Source organism: Pelobates fuscus, chromosome 4, assembly GCF_036172605.1.
Source record: "Pelobates fuscus isolate aPelFus1 chromosome 4, aPelFus1.pri, whole genome shotgun sequence".
In the NCBI taxonomy this organism is placed as follows: Eukaryota; Metazoa; Chordata; class Amphibia; order Anura; family Pelobatidae; genus Pelobates; species Pelobates fuscus.
The window spans coordinates 271,319,729-271,337,889 of record NC_086320.1 but is presented as its reverse complement, the minus strand read 5'-3'; the positions used below and the strand labels follow the sequence as shown (position 1 = coordinate 271,337,889).

Sequence of the window (18,161 nt, the reverse complement as noted above, 5' to 3'; positions counted from 1 at the left end):
AGAAAGATAAACGTGTTTTCAGATTCTAAAATCAAAATAATAACTGAATGGACCTTATTAATAAATTTCTGACTTGTTCAATAAATGTTCAACTCTGTGTTAAGATCTTTCTCACGGTCAAAATGAATATAGTAACCAATTATATGCTATCATGGGTAATTATTTAATGAAGCAGATTCCCTTTAGTTATTTGTGTCTAAAAGACTACACAGCTGCTTGTGTCATCTCTTGTAACTAATATAATTTCTATTGGCTTTAATGGCTCCTGATGGAACTTAGTTACAGATTGATTATACTATCTTAATCAGCCTTGACGTAAGACAAGATAATGATTTGATAATAACGTAATTGACAACAATAATTCTATGCACTGATCCGCACTGAATTACAGGTAACTAAGACTTATGAAAGTAAACTTGACTGAATTTTTTCTAACGTCCGACTAAAATGTTCTGAACACAGTGGTTTTACTGTCAGGACAGCCGTCCAAATGATTGAATACACCTCTAGGGTATTTGTTTACTAAGCATTACCTCATCACTTTTCTAGTTTATACATTTACATTTATATTACTAAAATTGATAATGAATGCCTTAGCGCGTATATGTATTTTACTGTAAAGCAAAGCAGCAAATTAATCATTACAGTATGCCTTATTCAGGAAAGAGACTGAGTTACAACACAAACATATCATTTTTCTTGACAATAGAATAAAACTATGCAAACTGATTTTGACAGATTGCATTTTTTATACATTTTTTTTTTTTTTTTTTTTTTTACAAAAAGCCAAATTAATGAATTTAAAATGTTTTATATAGAACTTCTGGGGTGCCGATTGAGGTTCAACCTTTAAATGGTTGCAGCATTTATTAAAAGTATTTAACAAGGGTTATGTTTAGCAAGATGATCTTAATCACAAATGTAATTATCCCTAACACAGTTAGCAAGTAGTCTCTAATATAATATAACTTGAAAAGAGTTGAAATTGCCAGTGTTTATAAATGGGTGTTTATAAATGGCTCCTTTGTGTTTAAGTAAGAACTTCCAGAAACTATGTACTATAATTATTTTAAATTGTTCAGAACAATTGCCTCAATATTTTGGAACATCACAATAAAGTTAGTAGTCAGTAGAAATGTAAGGGTTATTTAACAATTTTTCAAGGATTATAAATGCCTGATATGCTTTATGATTAGTGTTGAAAGAAAATTACAAAGTGTGCAATCAGAGGCGTAACTAGAAGTCACAGGGACCGGTGTGAAAAGTGCCCTGGGGCGCCCCCATACATCTACCTCCTACCCCACATGTCCCTGCCCCCCCACACATGCAGACAAACAGATATACATGCAGACACATACATACAGACACACACACACACACAGACCCATACATATAGACATACATGCAGACACATGTAGAGACACACACAGACACATACACTCATATACACACATACTCAGACATATACACACTTATACACACACACACACATTCACAGACACACACACACATTCACAGACACACACACATACACTTACAGGCACACACACTCACAGACACACTCAGACACACTCAGACACACATACACTTACAGACACACACTCACACTCAGACACACACACATACACATGCAGACACACACACATACACTTACACACAAATTATTAATATTAAATGTCCACCCAGTCTCCCTACCCGGAGAGCTGGCGTGGATCTGTCCCTGGGGTCCAGTGGGGCTTCAGTGCGGCGGGTGGCAGAGTTCCTGTCAGACGCGGCGAGGGAGCTGTGTTCTCTCTCGTCTTCTTCCTCGCGTGCTGTCTACTGATGCCGGGAGCCGGAATATGTAACTATTTTCACACACGTTTAACATTGCACACAGTGGTGTACCTACCACGGAGGGTGCAGCATCTCGACGGCCCACGGTCACAGGAGTGACTGCGGCTGGGCCCCCTACAGTGTGATTGAAAAGCAATTCTAGAGAAAGTAACAACAGACACAAAAGAGAACATAGAAAAATAAAATAAAACATCTAAAATATAATTATCATACAAAACATTGAGTTACAAAAATGTGAGGCAAGATGTTTTAACAAAAAAAAGTGGAGGCTATATTGGTTAATAGTTTTATGACTGTATATTGTAAGAATTTATACAGAAAAATGTCTTTGAACGTAACACTTCAGTAACCTTAGAAACCAATACGAGACACCTTCATAATGTTTGTATAAAGTAATCAATACAAGTGCCACTCTTAGATATCATTAAAGTCCATGGCAATGATTTTTTTTTCCCTTCTTTGTCTTTAATACTTCAGCCTCAAGAGTTTTCTCAAGTAGTTCAAAACAGTAAACGTTCTGGGCTGCCTAATGTTAAATTGGTGTAAAAACGATGTTGCCAGCACAAAAGTAATTATATATCTGTATTAAATCATAATGGCCAGTAAAATAAGCAGTCCCACTTATAATCAGCCATGCATGTTGCATTCTGCCTTGAAGCAAGGTTTATGCGTGAGTCAAGACCTAAGTAAGATTTGCATCCTACTGCACAATTCGACTGTGCTTCACCACAAGTGCCGGCTTCAGTCATTTCTATCTGGCAAACATTAAAGAGACACTCTAAGCACCAAAACAGCTTTAGCTTAATTAAGTGGTTTTGGTGTATATCATGCCCTGCAGTCTCCCTACACTGCCATACATGGAAAGAGATTACTTTGTTTATGCAACCTCCCCTGGCTAATGCTCCATGTCAGATGCTAGGGAGTCAGGGCAATCTGGCAAAGTGAGATCCTAGACCTGCTTGACTGCTATTACAACAGTAAACCCAAGGAGAGGGGCTACATGAAAAAAAATAAAAAAAAATTCAGCATGGCAGAATTTCATCCATGTTGTGGGCTGGCTCAGACTCAGATTCAGGAAAATGTATCAGAGAAACCAAGAGCCATGCAAATGGGCCACATAGTGTACTACTGAAGGTGCATTTTCCTACCATTTGATTCACAGATCAAGTGGGAAGAAGTAACCAACAGAGGGAAAAAAGAATAAGCAGTAAACAATATATATATATATATATATATATATATATATATATATATATATATATATGTTATTCATTTACGTAATATATAATGTCAAAATATTTAGATAAAGATAGACAGCAGACCGATAGACAGAAAAAAAGATAGAGAGGTATAAAATTGTCCAGAAATGTTTCAGCTTTCTATCTATTAAAGGTAACTAAATTAATGCCATGCTCATCCTTTTACCTTTAGAATCTTAAAATCAACACATTAAATATGGTATTAAACTAAAATGTCTTGGTACCAAGCATGAATGTTCAATTAACAACAGTCTACCTTGGTTATTCTATAAAATTGGGAAAAGGGAAAAGTGTAGTAAGTATTGTAGTTCATGACCTTTTCTGGCAAGTCCATTAACAGCTCTTTCAGTAAATGGTTATTTAACAATTTGATTTGAACTATCCCATATTCCATATCTTCATTCTTACTTTTCAGCAGAAAAAGTTTGGTGATTTGTAATTCTCCCCTATATCTAGCCTCAATGTGTTTTATTCCATCTCAATAAATATTATAATTTAAGAACAAAATAAAAAAAGAATAGAATATTACCAAATATCTCTTCATTAACACAATATGAACGTTCATAACCCATTTAGCTCAATGTTTTCTGGCATTCTATTAAATGCTGAAATTCTTCTATGTATTGTAATTTACTTTATGTAAAAATATATTGTAAAAATACAACACTCAATCTACCTTTTTCTGTGTTAAATTATTGCAATTTGATAAGCAATATGCAATAGGGAGTTATGAAAGAAAAGGTAGCAGGGTTATTTTAATCAGGTCTGTCACTCATTGCTGTGTGGGTCTCTATTCAAAACTTACAATCTTTTATCACCAATGTTCTGTGCACACTGTGGCCTGATACATGCTGATGGGCCCATGTGAATTAAGATGTTTGGATCACCTAGTCGTGTTGCATGGTACACATTTAACAGGAATTAGCCTGTCCAACTGGCAAGACTACTAGCATTTTATCTTGACTCTTTCTGGCAGGCAACTCCCTTGAGTTTATTTAGCAGAGGAGGAGGAAAATACTGAAATCAACCAGGATTATGTATTTATATAAGCCTATATCTTAAAGACATACTCTCACTTCTCTTGAATTTTTTATTTTTTTTTAGAAAATAAACATTTCAGACAAGGCAAAGTCAGTGCAAACATTTTCTACAACGATGAACATGCACGTTCCCTGTATGCTTTCTTTCTGCTTTAACCAGTAATAGCGTTGCACAAAAAAACATCAAGTGCATAACTAACACTTTTAAGAAATCCTTTGTGCAAAGATAGAAATTATACTTATTTAGAATGTCCCAATATTATCGTCCATAGAAAACAAAAACAATACATACATAGTGCATGCTGTATTAACAAAAAAAGCCTTAATGTTCCACCCAAATAGGTATACTGAGATGTACCAGACCCTGGGTAAAAGGTTAAACTCCACATGAGTAGTGTATCCTTTATCAAGTTTGCTGCAGCAATAAAACAAATAAAAGAGAAGCCAGGGGGCCCACGATAATGTTATGCAATCCAATTTATTTTACACACAGCAAGATTGCAAAAACTTACATTAACGCTTGGTGAGCTCATTACAAATGAGCTCACAAATACCGCTTGGTCGGTTTCAGACAGTCGGCATTCCTGCTTGTAGAAACGATCACGTGGAATGTAGGTAGACCCACTTCCTGTTGGGTGTTTCCACCAATCTTCTTCGGGCTTCTTCTGATGCCAATTCTATGGCCATGTTCTCCTTTTGGGGCTGCAGCTCCTCCTAATCTCCTCCTCTTCTCGCTTTTTAGGAGTTCGTGTTTTTATGAAACATTGCAGTTTCATAAAAACTGCCATGTTTACATTGCATGGTTAAAATTCCCTGTAGTGGCTCTCACTATAGAGGCGCTTCTGCGACACTACAGCAAAGTCAGTCACATGATGCTGAGCCCTGCAAAGAAAGCCGTGATTGAGGAGCATTGAATTACACCATACTGGAGGAGGCCAGGCCACTTCCATGACATTGTGGGAGGAGAAGTAGTAAGCAGCGCCACTGTAACCTCGGTATGGGAAAAAAGTTAAGTAAAAATCTTCATTTTGTTACAATTTACTGCAAAAAAGGGATGAAACTAAAACTAGGGATAGAGACACTAAAGAGATAGGAATATCGGCTTAAATTCAGAGATATGTAAAAATAACATTATAAATTCTAGGGATTGACAGCTCCCCTTTAATGTTATGTCTTTTTTTATTTTATTTAAAGCATTCCATATGTTCTTATGCAATGCTTCTAAACCATATTATACATAAGGCAACCATCACACGTCAATATGTCTTTGTATATATATACAAATTAACACAGTTTTAAGAAAACTAAGATAACTGCAACCCAGAACATCTGCTGTCTTTCATGAAATTCGAAATTGTGGGTGTTTTCTCACAAGGTCAGTTGCTTGCTAATGAGATGGTAAAAAAAAAAAAAAAGTGTGATCGAAATACAAATAATACTCGCAGACATATGCACATGTTTACAAGCTGAGGAAATCGACAAGTATCTGTATTTTGTCTATGCTTTATGGCACACTGCTTTTCTTAATGAAAAACATCAGTTAATTACCCTCCTGCTTTGCCATTAACGAAAATGTGCTCACGATTTCTCAGGCATTAAGCTGTAAATAATTATTTCTGATGAATGGCGAAACATTTAAAATGTTGTAAAAATGGATGCTTGAGTCATTTGTTATCTAAAGCACTTAAATACAGCGTTTTGTACATGCTCATGTATTCATAAACACTAGTACCACATTTCAAACTCGGAATATTAAAATCTAATTCCTGTTAAACCGGCATAAAATTTAGATATCATCTATACCCAGCAAAAGGAATGACTGCATAAATAATGTTTAACTAAACAATCAGCAAAAAAAAAAACATGAATGATATAAGTGATTTATGTGATACATATTTTTAAAATGGTTTGTTAACTAAATTTTTTTTTTTTTTATGATTTCGAAAGCAATATCTTTCCTTCTTCTGAGGTTATTCACTAAATACAAATTGAAATCCAAATAGTAAAATTCAGACTACGACAACTAAACTCTGTATATACTCGAGTATAAGTCGACCCGAATATAAGTCGAGGCCCCTAATTTTACCCTGAAAAACTGGGAAAACGTATTGACTCGAGTATAAGACTAGGGTGGGAAATGCAGCAGCTACTGGTAAATTTCTAAATAAAATTAGATCCCCCAAAAATTCTATTAATTGAATATTCATTTACAGTGTGTGTATGTAATGAATGCAGAGTGTGTGTGTGTTTGTGTAGTGTGTGTTTATAATGAATGCAGAGTGTGCGTGTGTTTGTGTAGTGTGTGTATATAATGAATGCAGTGTGTGTGTGTGTGTGTGTGTATATAATGCAGAGTGTGTGTATATAATGCAGTGTGTGTGTATGAATGCAGTGTTTGTGTGTATGAATGCAGTGTGTGTATGAATGCAGTGTGTGTTTGTGTATGTGATGCAGAGTGTGTTTGTGTATGTGATGCAGAGTGTGTAACCTTGGTGGGGGGTGGGCATTTTTATTATTTATTTTTGTATTATTATTTTAATATTACATTTTATTTTTATTTTTAATATTATTAAATTTGTTATTTTATTATATTATTATTTATATGTTTATTTTTAGTTTTTGTCCCCCCCCCTGCTTGTTAGCTGGCCAGGGAGGGGGGCTATGTTATTCCCTGGTGGTCCAGTGGTGTGTACTGTGCAGGAGGGGGACTGGCAGCGAGCTGTTACTTACCTTTCCTACAGCTCCTGTCAGCTCCTTTCTCCTCCGTGCCATTCAGCTCCACTGTAAGTCCCCCAGTATCCGACCAATCCCCAGTCTTTTTGACAGATGCAGCCCCTAACACTGGGTTGGCAGCAATCTACAAAAACCACTGGTTGAGAGATTGCTGGCCGCAAAAGACTCTCAAACTGCCTTCCTTTCGCAAGACGTCCGCTACTTACCGATAGTAGCGGCTGCATTTACATGGGGCAAATCCTTGTTGGGTATGGCAGTTAAATGTTACACCGACAACATGGCCGCCTGTGATATAATTAATGAGGGGTGGACATCCTCATTGACCATCATGAGGTTAGTTCGCAGGCTGACCTGGTTGGCTGCCACATACCAGTTCCTCCTCTTCTGCGAACATATACCAGGCTACTCCAACTCTGCTGCTAATGCCTTATGCCGTTGTAAATTCCAGGAATTCTCCGTTCTTCACCCATCGGCCAACAAGTACCCAACCCAAACCCCGGAGTTCAACAACTTAATCCTGGACTAACCTGGCTATTGGCACATGGCAGGAAATTGGCACAGGCAGCACTATCCATAAACACTAGGAAAACCTACAATAGAGCTATGGTCATTTTTAAGCGTTTCACTGTAGAATTTAACATTCACGATGATTTGATCCAAACCATGGTAGCATTTGCCGCATTTTGACACCTTCATCTCAAACTTTTATACAACACAATCAAACTCTATCTATCAGGAGTACAAAAACACATTATGACCACCATGCCAAATCATGCTCCTTTTCTTTCTGCTTACTCTATAAAGAACATACTGAAAGGCATAAACAAATTAGACCACCACACTACACAGAAATGTCTGCCTATAGATGTAGAGAAGTTCTGGGCTTTATCGAACATGCTGGGCACACAATCATTTGAACCCCATACAAATCTGGTCTTAAAAACCACAATGTACATAGCATTCTATGGGTTCCTGAGGCCTAGAGAGTTCACAAAACTAACTCATTCAGACAGACATTTGTGTCTCACCATGGAAGACTTAAAAAATGTGAACGATTACTATATTTTGTCACTCAGGCAAAACAAAACAATTGGGCCATCCGCTAGAAGTGCCCTTCTACCCTACTGAGAATCATTGGTGCCCGGTCAAAGTTTTAGACACTTATTTAAACCAGGTTAGGGACAATTCCAGCCACTCTCCACTTTTCACTCTGCTAGGCAGTCCCCTCACTACTTCTAAGTTCATGTTCTACATTAGAACTCTGTGCATTAGAGTAGGTTGGGACCCTACCTCTTATTCTGGGCATTCATTCAGAATTGGGGCTGCATCAGTCACATCCAGTATCAATACACCTGTTCACATCCTCAAAAAGTTGGGACATTGGAAATACGCGGTATACAATAGATGCATACCACAACTAGAGAAAGAGTTAAGGAAAGCATTTAAAAGTCTTATATTATAATTATGTTTTGCAATAAAGTGTGTTTTCTGCATTCCTTTTGCCCTCTTTATTACAGGCCTACCCTTACGTCGGTTTCGGCACACCCCACAGACTTGCTCCAATCTCAAGGTATATCATGGTCTCTATATTAACTGACCACAAGTTTAAAGTCCGCAGGTCTGTATTTGTGGGTGGAGTTAGCGTTCTTATAAAACCCTACTCCCCCCTTCTTACCTTCGCCAATGCGTTCCGCTCACCCCACCCACCTCACCCCTCTTCTTACTTAAACAATTCTTCTAGGGGAGCCCTCTTTATTACAGGCCTCCCCTTACGTTGGTTTCGGCACACCACACTGACTCGTTCCAATCCCAAGGTATATCGCGGTCTCTATATTAACCGACCACAAATAAATATATATATATATATATATATATATATATTTATCTATTTATTTACTGCTCTTCCTTTTTTCTCATGATTGCTTATTTCCCACTTTATCTGTGAATATATATATATATATATATATATATTTATTTATATATTTTTTCTCAATTGATCTGTGAATAAAATGTTGGGAAAATGCTCTTATGTGTATTGCAAAATACAAATGTGCTCAGAAGTTTGCATACCCTTGGAGAATTGGTAATATATGTACAATATTTAAAGAAAACGTGAGTGAGCAGGCAAAACACATTCCTTTAATTTCGTATGGTTTTCATATTCAACTGTAGGTTATAACAGAATGGCACAATCATAAAACAAAACATGCAACAAAGAAAAAAATGAATTGACCCCTGTTCAAAGGTCTGCATACCCTTAGTTCTTAATACTGTGTATTGCCCCTTTAAGCATTAATTTTGTAATAGGGATCTATAAGACCCCTAATTCTTACATGGTGGTATAGCTGTAACAAAATGCCTCCATGTCAAGCAAAGTCTTTGGTCATCTTGCATGAACCACACATTTGATATCGCCTGAGAGCGGCTCGATGATATTAATGCCAGGAGACTTTGATGGCCACTCCAGAACCTGCACCTTTTTCTGCTGTAACCACTGGAGGGTCAACTTGGCCTTGTGCTCGGGGTTATTTCATGCTGGAAAGTCCAAGAGCGTCCCCTGCGCAGCCTTCATGCAGAGGAATTCAAATTGTGTGCCAGTATTTTCTGATAACCTGCTGCATTTAACTTGCCATCAATTTTCACAAGATTCCCCATGCCTTTAGAGTTCACTCCCCCCCCCCCAAAAAAAACATTAGTGAACCACCACCATACTTCACAGTGGGGATGGTATTGTTTTCACTATAGGCCTTGTTGACACCTCTCCTTTCCGCACGCCCCACCACTTGCCCACTTGATCCGCTCTCTCTCTTATGGACTTGTCCCTGCTGCCCTTAAACATGCCACTGTAATACCCATCCTGAAAAGATCCCCTCTTGACCCGTCCTCCCCATCTAACTATTGTCCCATATCCCTGCTCCCTTTTTTCCTCAAAGCTTCTGGAAAGACTTGTTTTTTACCCGTCTGACTGACTTCCTCAATTCCAATTCTCTCCTTGACCCTCTTCAGTCTGGCTTCCGCCACCTCTACTCTACTGAGACTGATCTTATCAAAGTTACTAACGACCTAATTGCAGCTAAATCAAAAGGTCACTACTCCATACTAATTCTTCTTGACCTCTTTGCTGCCTTTGACACTGTTGATCATGTTCTCCTTCTTCAAATTCTTTAATTACTCGGTCTCTGTGACACTGTCCTCTCATGGCTTTCCTAATATCTATCCCAATGCACATTTAGTGTTTCCTTTTCTAATGATACCTCCTCTCTTCGTCCTGTCTCGGTTGCAGTCCCCCAAGGCTCTGTCCTTGGGCCCCCTTCTGTTTTTTCTTTACACTGCCTCTCTTGGCAAACCTATCACCTCATTTGGATTCCACTACCACCTGTGCGCCGATGATACCCAGATATATCTCTCCTCCCCGGACTTCTCTCCCCTGCTGTCCTGCAACGTGTCACTGCTTGCCTCTCTTCCACCTCTGACTGGATGTCCTCCCGCTTTCAGAAACTAAATCTCTCTAAAATGATATTCCTTGTCTTTCCTCCTCCTAATACTGATCCTCCTCTTTCACTCTCCCTTCAAGTTAGTGGTACCCACATCAGTCCATCCTTGCAAGCATGCTGTCTTGGTGTTATATTTGATTCTGGCCTCACCTTTGAGCCTCACATCCAGTCTGTTACCAAATCCTGTAGATTCCACCTTAAAAACATAGCCCACATCCGCCCCTTTCTTACACAAGATACTGCTAAGGACCTTGTCCATGCTCTAGTAAACTCTTGCATGGATTATTGTAACTCTTTCCAAATTGGTCTTCTGGTCGAATCTGTAATAAATGCTGCTGACAGACTGATTTTCTTCTCCAGTTGGTCCTTTCACACCTCACCCCTCTGGCATTCCTTACATTGTCTTTGTGTATCCTATGGGAGTCAGTTCAAAGTACTCATCCATATAAACCATTGAACAATTCTAGTGCCTCCTACATCTCTTCACTGATTCATAGGTATGCCCCTTCTCGGTCTCTATGCTCTGCACATGTACGACCAACTCAGGCTTGCAGGACTTCTCGCCTGCCTACCTACCACCATCAGACTCTCCCATAGACTTCAATCTTTTATGAAGTGCATGAAAAGCCTATCTCTTCAGGAAAGTTTATGGCATCTCAGAGTAACTTCTACCTTACATACCTGTCCCTTGCTCTCTCCTAAACGACAGCACTCTACTCTCTTCTCCAGCTCTGCTTTATTCCCACCCCTTTTTGATTGCTATCTCTTGTCCTATTGTGTCTTTTACCCCACCTCCTATAGACTGTAAGCTCATTTGAACAGGGTCCTCTTCAACCTATCGTTCCTGTAAGTTTTATTTATTGTTAAATCGCCCACTTTTGTCATATAGTAAAGTTCTACAGAATGTGTTGGTGCTATATAAATGTCAATAATAATAATAATAATAATAATAATAATAGCACTTATGGTTGTGACCATAAAGCTCTATTTGGTCTTGTCACTCCAAATTAATGTGTGCCAGAAGCTGTGAGGCGTGTAAAAGTGTTGTCAGGCATATTGTAACCAAGGTTTTTTGTGGTATTGGCGCAGTAAAGGCTTCTTTCTGGCAACTTGACCATGCATCTCATTTTTGTCCAATTATCGTCATACTGTGCTCCTTGAAACAACCACGCCATCTTTTTCCAGAGCAACCTGTATTTCTCTTGAGGTTACCTGTGGGTTTTTCTTTGTATCCCAAACAATTCTTATGGCAGTTGTGGCTGAAATCGTTTGTGGTCTACCAGACCTTGGCTTGGTATCAAGAGATCCCCTGAGTTTACACTTCTTAATAGGTGATTGTACTGACTGGCATATTCAAGGCTTTGCATATATTTCTATATCCTTTTCCATCTCTATAAAGTTCCTTTACCTTGTTACAGTAATTTTGACAGTATTTTTTTCCCATGGTTCAGTATCTAGCCTGCTCAGTGCAGCCACGTGAGAGCTAACAAACTCATTGACTATTTATACACAAACACAAATTGCTATTTAAAAAGCTACTGGTGTGGTAGATTATCCTTTAATTGCCATTTTAACCTGTGTGGGTCACCTTGTATGTCTGTAACAAGGCCAAACATTCAAGGGTATGTAAACTTTTGATCAGGACTATTTGGGTGATTTCTGTTATAATTATGATTCAAAGAGGAGCCATTTATTATGTGATAATAAATGGCTTCATATGAGCACTATCCTTCATTAAAATATTTTTTTTTGCATGATCAGTTATATTTTCCATATCTATGCCTCAATTTTATAATTTCTGCTAGACTATGTAAACTTTTGAGCACAACTGTATATACAGAATATTTATTTAATATATTTTGCAGTACACTGATTGCAGTACGCACTCTTTTGGTTCATCCAAACAGTTTTCCTAAATATTTTTTATGGATTGTATTTAGATGAACCGAACTGTCAACTAAACAAGTGTCTTAAACTAATTTTTATATTTAGAATTTTTTTTTAGACAGAACCAAAATGTTCTTTATTTAGACTTTAGTGCAGGGATAGGCAACCTTTGGCACTCCAGATGTTGTGGACTACATCCCCCATATTGCTCGTACACCTATAATGCAGGCAAAGAATCATCTGGAGTGCCGAAGGTTGCCTATGCCTGCTTTAGTGGTTATTTAATATGAAATAAATATATGATTGCTAGTAATGTGGTTGACACAGTATAACTGATAGATTACTATTTATAAAGTGCCACCATAATTTTTGCTTGACACTTTCTAAACTTTCAATTTAAAAGTAAAATAAGTTAATGATGATTAGTTTACAAAGTTTGGTCGGAAGGCAAACTATTTACTTTGTTCTGTATCTACAAAAATTAATAAAATGCTGAAAAATCTGTTGTTGTTTTTTCTTTTAACTATGATCTAAGGGGATAATGCAGAGATAGAGTGTTTTATATTCACTCATGCCCTAGAAAATAACAATGCATAAAAAAATGGACTTCCTAGAAGAAAATCTTTAGCTAAAGTTAAATGAAACAATGCAGCTAGAGGCAATATTTCTAATCGTACACACTGAAACAAACAAGCAAACAAAAAATAAAAGTTGTGGAAAATAATTAATATAGACGTTTAGTTGGTTTTTAATCAAGGCACAACTTTAACAATCTGTAAAAGCATGTCATTCCTTGGTCACTGCAACTGGTGACCATTAAGTGAATAGCTATTTACTACTTATATTAGCATTTTACCAAAAGTATACTATTTATAAAACACATACACAGCGGGGAAATTGCAAACAAGGTCTGAGTTTTGATTAAGGAATACAATATAATCAACATATCTCATTCCATAAAATTATATATACTAAAGAATAAGAACAATAGGAATTAAACACTAAGCAGAACCCCCTTCCCTGTTTTGAAGATCCCCTATAAAAATTTCAAGTGGTAACACCTTGAATGCAATACTTACAGCTGTAGTGTTTAGAAGCAGCCATCAACCTATTCTCCATCCACAGAGAAATTCTTGGTATCAAAAGGAATGGATCTGGAAAAGGAAGAATTCACAAATTACCCTTCAGCTCTTGAGTTGAAAAAGCTTTTATATAGATAGAACTAATACCTGTTCTGAAATCCGGAGTCAAAGGAATTTCTGAATTACAACTTTCAGCTTTCCAAAAAGAGACAATAATGATCAGAACATTATTTCAAATTATAATGACTAAGTTTATTGTTCACAAAATGCTATTTCTTAGAATCCTAAATTGATATTTAAGTATCAGGTGTAATCTTAGAAATGTCATTGCTTTCCAGGGACAGGTTCTCTCTATTTTTTAGAAGAGGCTGCCATAGTATCAATGGCACGCAGTAACAGACTAAAACATATAGGGTTGTATTAACTATAAAGTGAGTTATAGAGATCCTCCAACCAACTTGTACACTTCAGGCAAAAAAAAGACAAGTTGAATAAAATCTCCAATTCAGTGTATATTTTGTATAAATAAATGCATACGTATATATGCATGCATTTGTTTTTTATCATTATATTATACATATATATCTGACATTAGATCACTGAAGTTTTATATGAATATCTAACTTTATCATGCATGCAGAAGCTGGTTACTGCTTATAAGACTGATGACAAATATAGAGGGTTTCTGATGATTTTTAAATAGTTGCAGAACAGTTGTCCAAATTCAAATGCACTGTATGTCATAAAGACTACAATTCCATGACAGGTGCAGATCATAAATAGATAGTGTCACCAATTTAAAAAAAATAACATGGAATAATGTGCTAATTGCTTGTAAAATATTGGAAGATGGAATTAATTTGTTAATGCCTTGCATATTTTTTGTGTGTGTGTATTTATATCTTAGGAGGAAAGATGCTGGTTTTCTGTCTTATAAGGAGCACCTCCCAGTTAGCGAAGTGGTGGTTGGAGATACATATCGATCATCATCTGAAGCCAAGTTGTCAGTTGACCCTCTTCGTTGTTACGGAGACAGTAAGTTAATTCAAAGAGTATTTCTAAAAAAGCACTGATGTTAACATTACCACTGCATATCGTTATACAAAATGGTAGATTTTACAGCCACTCAAATAGTCGTACACCAAATGTAATGCTTATATAAGTTTAACAATCTATCATGACACAAAGCAAAATGAATAATAAGTCAATCATTTATAACACATGCAAAAAAGCAGTTTGCCAACAATGATATTGTATTTGCCTACTGCTGGTAGGCGACAGGCATTTTCGAACGATTTGAGAAACCATAGCACTTGCTGCCTGGACCCCACTGACTGGAATTGTAAATGTGGAACCTCCACTTGTATATTAGTAATATCAATGTCATCAATGTTTTAACACTATTCATTGACTGGGAACGCAGTGACATGCAGTGGTTATGGTGCCTATAGGCTCTTTTAAAGCAATTGATGACTAGCAAATGTTTTTATAGTCCCTGTAAATTCTTGAGAAATCTAGAGGTTGAAAGGTTCTTTGCTTCCCAGTGTAAATAAATTCTTCTGATCACATCTATAAAAAATGGCTTTCCTGGTTCTGATTTAAATCATAAAAATAAATACTTTACTCTTGCATTAACAAATTAATTATTTAACATGTGCAAGGATGTGTGCTTTCAGTGGCAAAATTGCTAATATGGTTTGTCTGTTGTACCACATAATTTTGCAGCTAATTAGAAAAATACTGGCAACCACACTTCTTTGTAGGAAAAGATAATAGCAATGGCATAAAAAGAGCACTTCACAGATGGGACACCGGAGATAATGCCATTAGCTCTGCTATTTATTTCCATATTAACCAGGTTTACTATAGAACAAATAATGGTAAATCCAAAGACACTCAGCTGATTATAGTGTATCTTTTGATGTCTTTGCTCTTTGAGCATTTTGATTAATAGAATTATATCAGTTGTCTTATTATCATTGCTTTATAAATAATGATAAGCTTTTCTGTTTCTTCTGAGTTTTCTCTTTTTTCCTTATAAAAAAATGTATTTGCTTTATGGGTTTAATTATGGACTAGACAAGAGAACCGAATGTAATGATAATTCTTTGACAAGGGGAAACAATGCGAATCTTGCCGAGGTTGATGTGCTCAGATGATTAATAGCAATTGATATATTATGGTTTCAATGTACGTTAAAGAATAAAGAATGCTTTGATCAGAAAACTGAAGATTTAGTCCACGGGACTAAAATGGAGTTTTATATTTTGCAGGCCCATTCACACATCTGTGTTCCTGTGTCTTGTTCTCTTCCACCACATGTAGTTACACGGAGGCAGGAATATATTCTTGTAAAATTATTTTATTATGTTATTATGAGCTCAAAATACTAGTTATATTAATATATATATATATATATATATATATATATATCTCAATCATGTATGATGGCTGATTTCTAACATATGTTGCAAGGTGCAAGATAGTATAAAAACTAGTTAAAATTAACCTGTTATCCTTACTAATTATTTGGGGATTTAGTAAATAAATGAATTGGTTTCATTTGGTAAATAAATGGAAATCCTCCGGAGCTTGCACTCTACCTGAACTCTTAATTTTCTTTCTGCATCTATATTGCTTGTTTACTGCAACTTTTGTAGTCAATCTGAAAGTAATGTAGAGTGATAACAAGGAGGGTAAATTACAGTAATGCTTTACACTACCAATTAACTTTTAAAAAATAAATAGCCACCAGAATCTGCAAGAGTATTTTTAAATAAATATACCTTTGGTAATTCCTGATTATATACAAACACCCCCAAAAAATATTTCAATCTAAATAAATAATATTATTGATAAGTAACATAACTACAATCTACCTATCCTTTTATAATGCTCTCATATAAACTATAATGCTTATATATAATAATAATAATAATAATAATAATCCAGCACTCCCTTGCCTCTGTATTGCATCTTTACCCACATTGTCACATTGTATCATATATTGCAATATTGACACCTGTATATTGTTCCTCTTGTTCTTGTTTCCAGGATATAAAGTTGTATAAAGGCTGGGTTAACTTTAATATAGGGATATGGGAGGTGTTTACATTTTAAGATGAGTTAAACATAGGGTTAAGGTAAAGGTTTTCTTGTTTTAGGTTTAGGCCTTGAGTGCTTGAGTTTAAAGGGTTATTTGCAAATTACTCACTATCACATGTCTATGTCTTATGTCTAATGTAGACCAGTCAGATTGATGATATTAGAGCTGCTGTAGCTGTCATACAGTGTGCATCATTAGGAGCTCCCTCTTCTCTTAATGCAATGCATTTCCTGTGTGAGCAGCTGTCATTGAGCAGATGGGAAGTGATTCCTTTCTCTTCCTGTCCAGCCTCACACACCTTCGCTGTAGGAGCGGTGACAGGAGTTTTACACCCTCTAAAATTGTTCCTGCTTCTTGTCTATTAAGGCTGACTGCAGTTTAGAGGACACTGGTCAAGGTTCCTGGTACTTATCTTTCCCCACCAGCTTATGTAAGCTCAAAAAGGCATATTATAAGTGCTGAAAACTGGTGCCTGCTAGTGGTCAGGCGACCTGTAAGCAAGTACTCTGCCTAAGGGAAAACTGCACATTATTGTTTAAATGATGAAAGTTTTAATACTTTGGGGCTTTACTTGTAATATCAGACGCATAAATATTTCTATGTTTAACCAGTAGACAACCTTGAGTACTTAATAAGATGCATTTAATATTTTCCATTATTTTATTACTAAACTGTACACAAATTTCTGTGTAATATTTAAATGTTTCTATCTTTTGTTTTGCTGTGGTAATTATTTGTACACCATTTATTAAATTTTTGTCAATACGTTCCCTAAGCTTGGTAAGTGGTCCTGTGATATGTTCCCATACATAGTTTTTCGAAACTTTTATGAAATTTCAAAGTGGCAAAAAAGACAATGCCTATTTTAAAACTTGGGATTTTATTGCTGGGCCTTTGTCTTCTTAGTGGTAATTAGTGTCTAATATCACTATGTTACTATTTTTGTGTCACTATTTTTACACCAAGCAATGAGTACAGAATCTTTATGTATATGCAAGTATTTCTCTCACTCATAATCACTGTAAGTGATGGTTGAAATTTGACTGCATCCAACATGTACTAACCATTCGTCATAAGATAGAAACATTGAACACATGATTTCTAAACACAAGTCTAAATATGTCACACTAAGGATGGCAGGCTAGGGTTTATGCCTTCACCCATCTGCTCCTTCACACTTTGACCCCCTCCCTTCCCACCCCTTCCCTCTCTTTATCCTTGGGCTATCACAGTGGGCTAACTGTCCTACGCATAGGCGTGCGCACGGGGTGTGCCGGGTGTGCCTGGGCACACCCTAATCCCCGCGGCACGTCTATGGATTGTCCTGCAGGAACAGCGTTCCTGCACTGTTATTTGCGCAGGAACGCCATTCCTGCAGGCACTCAGCGCAACTTAATGCCCCCCTTCCTCCCCCGTGTCCCCCCTGTCCTTATCAGCCTCTCTCCATATCAGCCGCGGCGAGGGAGCTGTGAGCTGTGAGCTGTGTGCTCTCTGCTTCCTCTCGCCGCGCGCTGTTTGCTGATGCTGGGAGCCGGAATATGACGTCATATTCCGGCTCCCAGCTACTGTAGACAGCCCGCGCGGCGAGAGGGAGCAGAGAGCACACAGCTCACAGCTCACAGCTCCCTCGTCGCGGCTGATATGGAGAGAGAGGCTGATATGGAGAGAGGCGCCCGCCCCACTGGACCCCAGGGACAAGTCCATGCCAGCACTCCAGGTAGGGA

General features: G+C 37.1%; 1 protein-coding gene across 2 annotated transcripts in view; it reads left to right on the top strand.

The window, feature by feature from the left end:
* The window catches only part of CNTNAP2 (contactin associated protein 2), a 1,581,556-nt gene that overhangs the window by 1,358,381 nt on the left and 205,014 nt on the right, over positions 1 to 18,161 (top strand). For both annotated transcript variants that reach the window (XM_063452116.1, XM_063452115.1), the window contains exon 15: positions 14,239 to 14,366. In XM_063452116.1, coding sequence (XP_063308186.1) covers positions 14,239 to 14,366 — 128 coding nt within the window. The remainder of the gene's footprint in view (positions 1 to 14,238; positions 14,367 to 18,161) is intronic.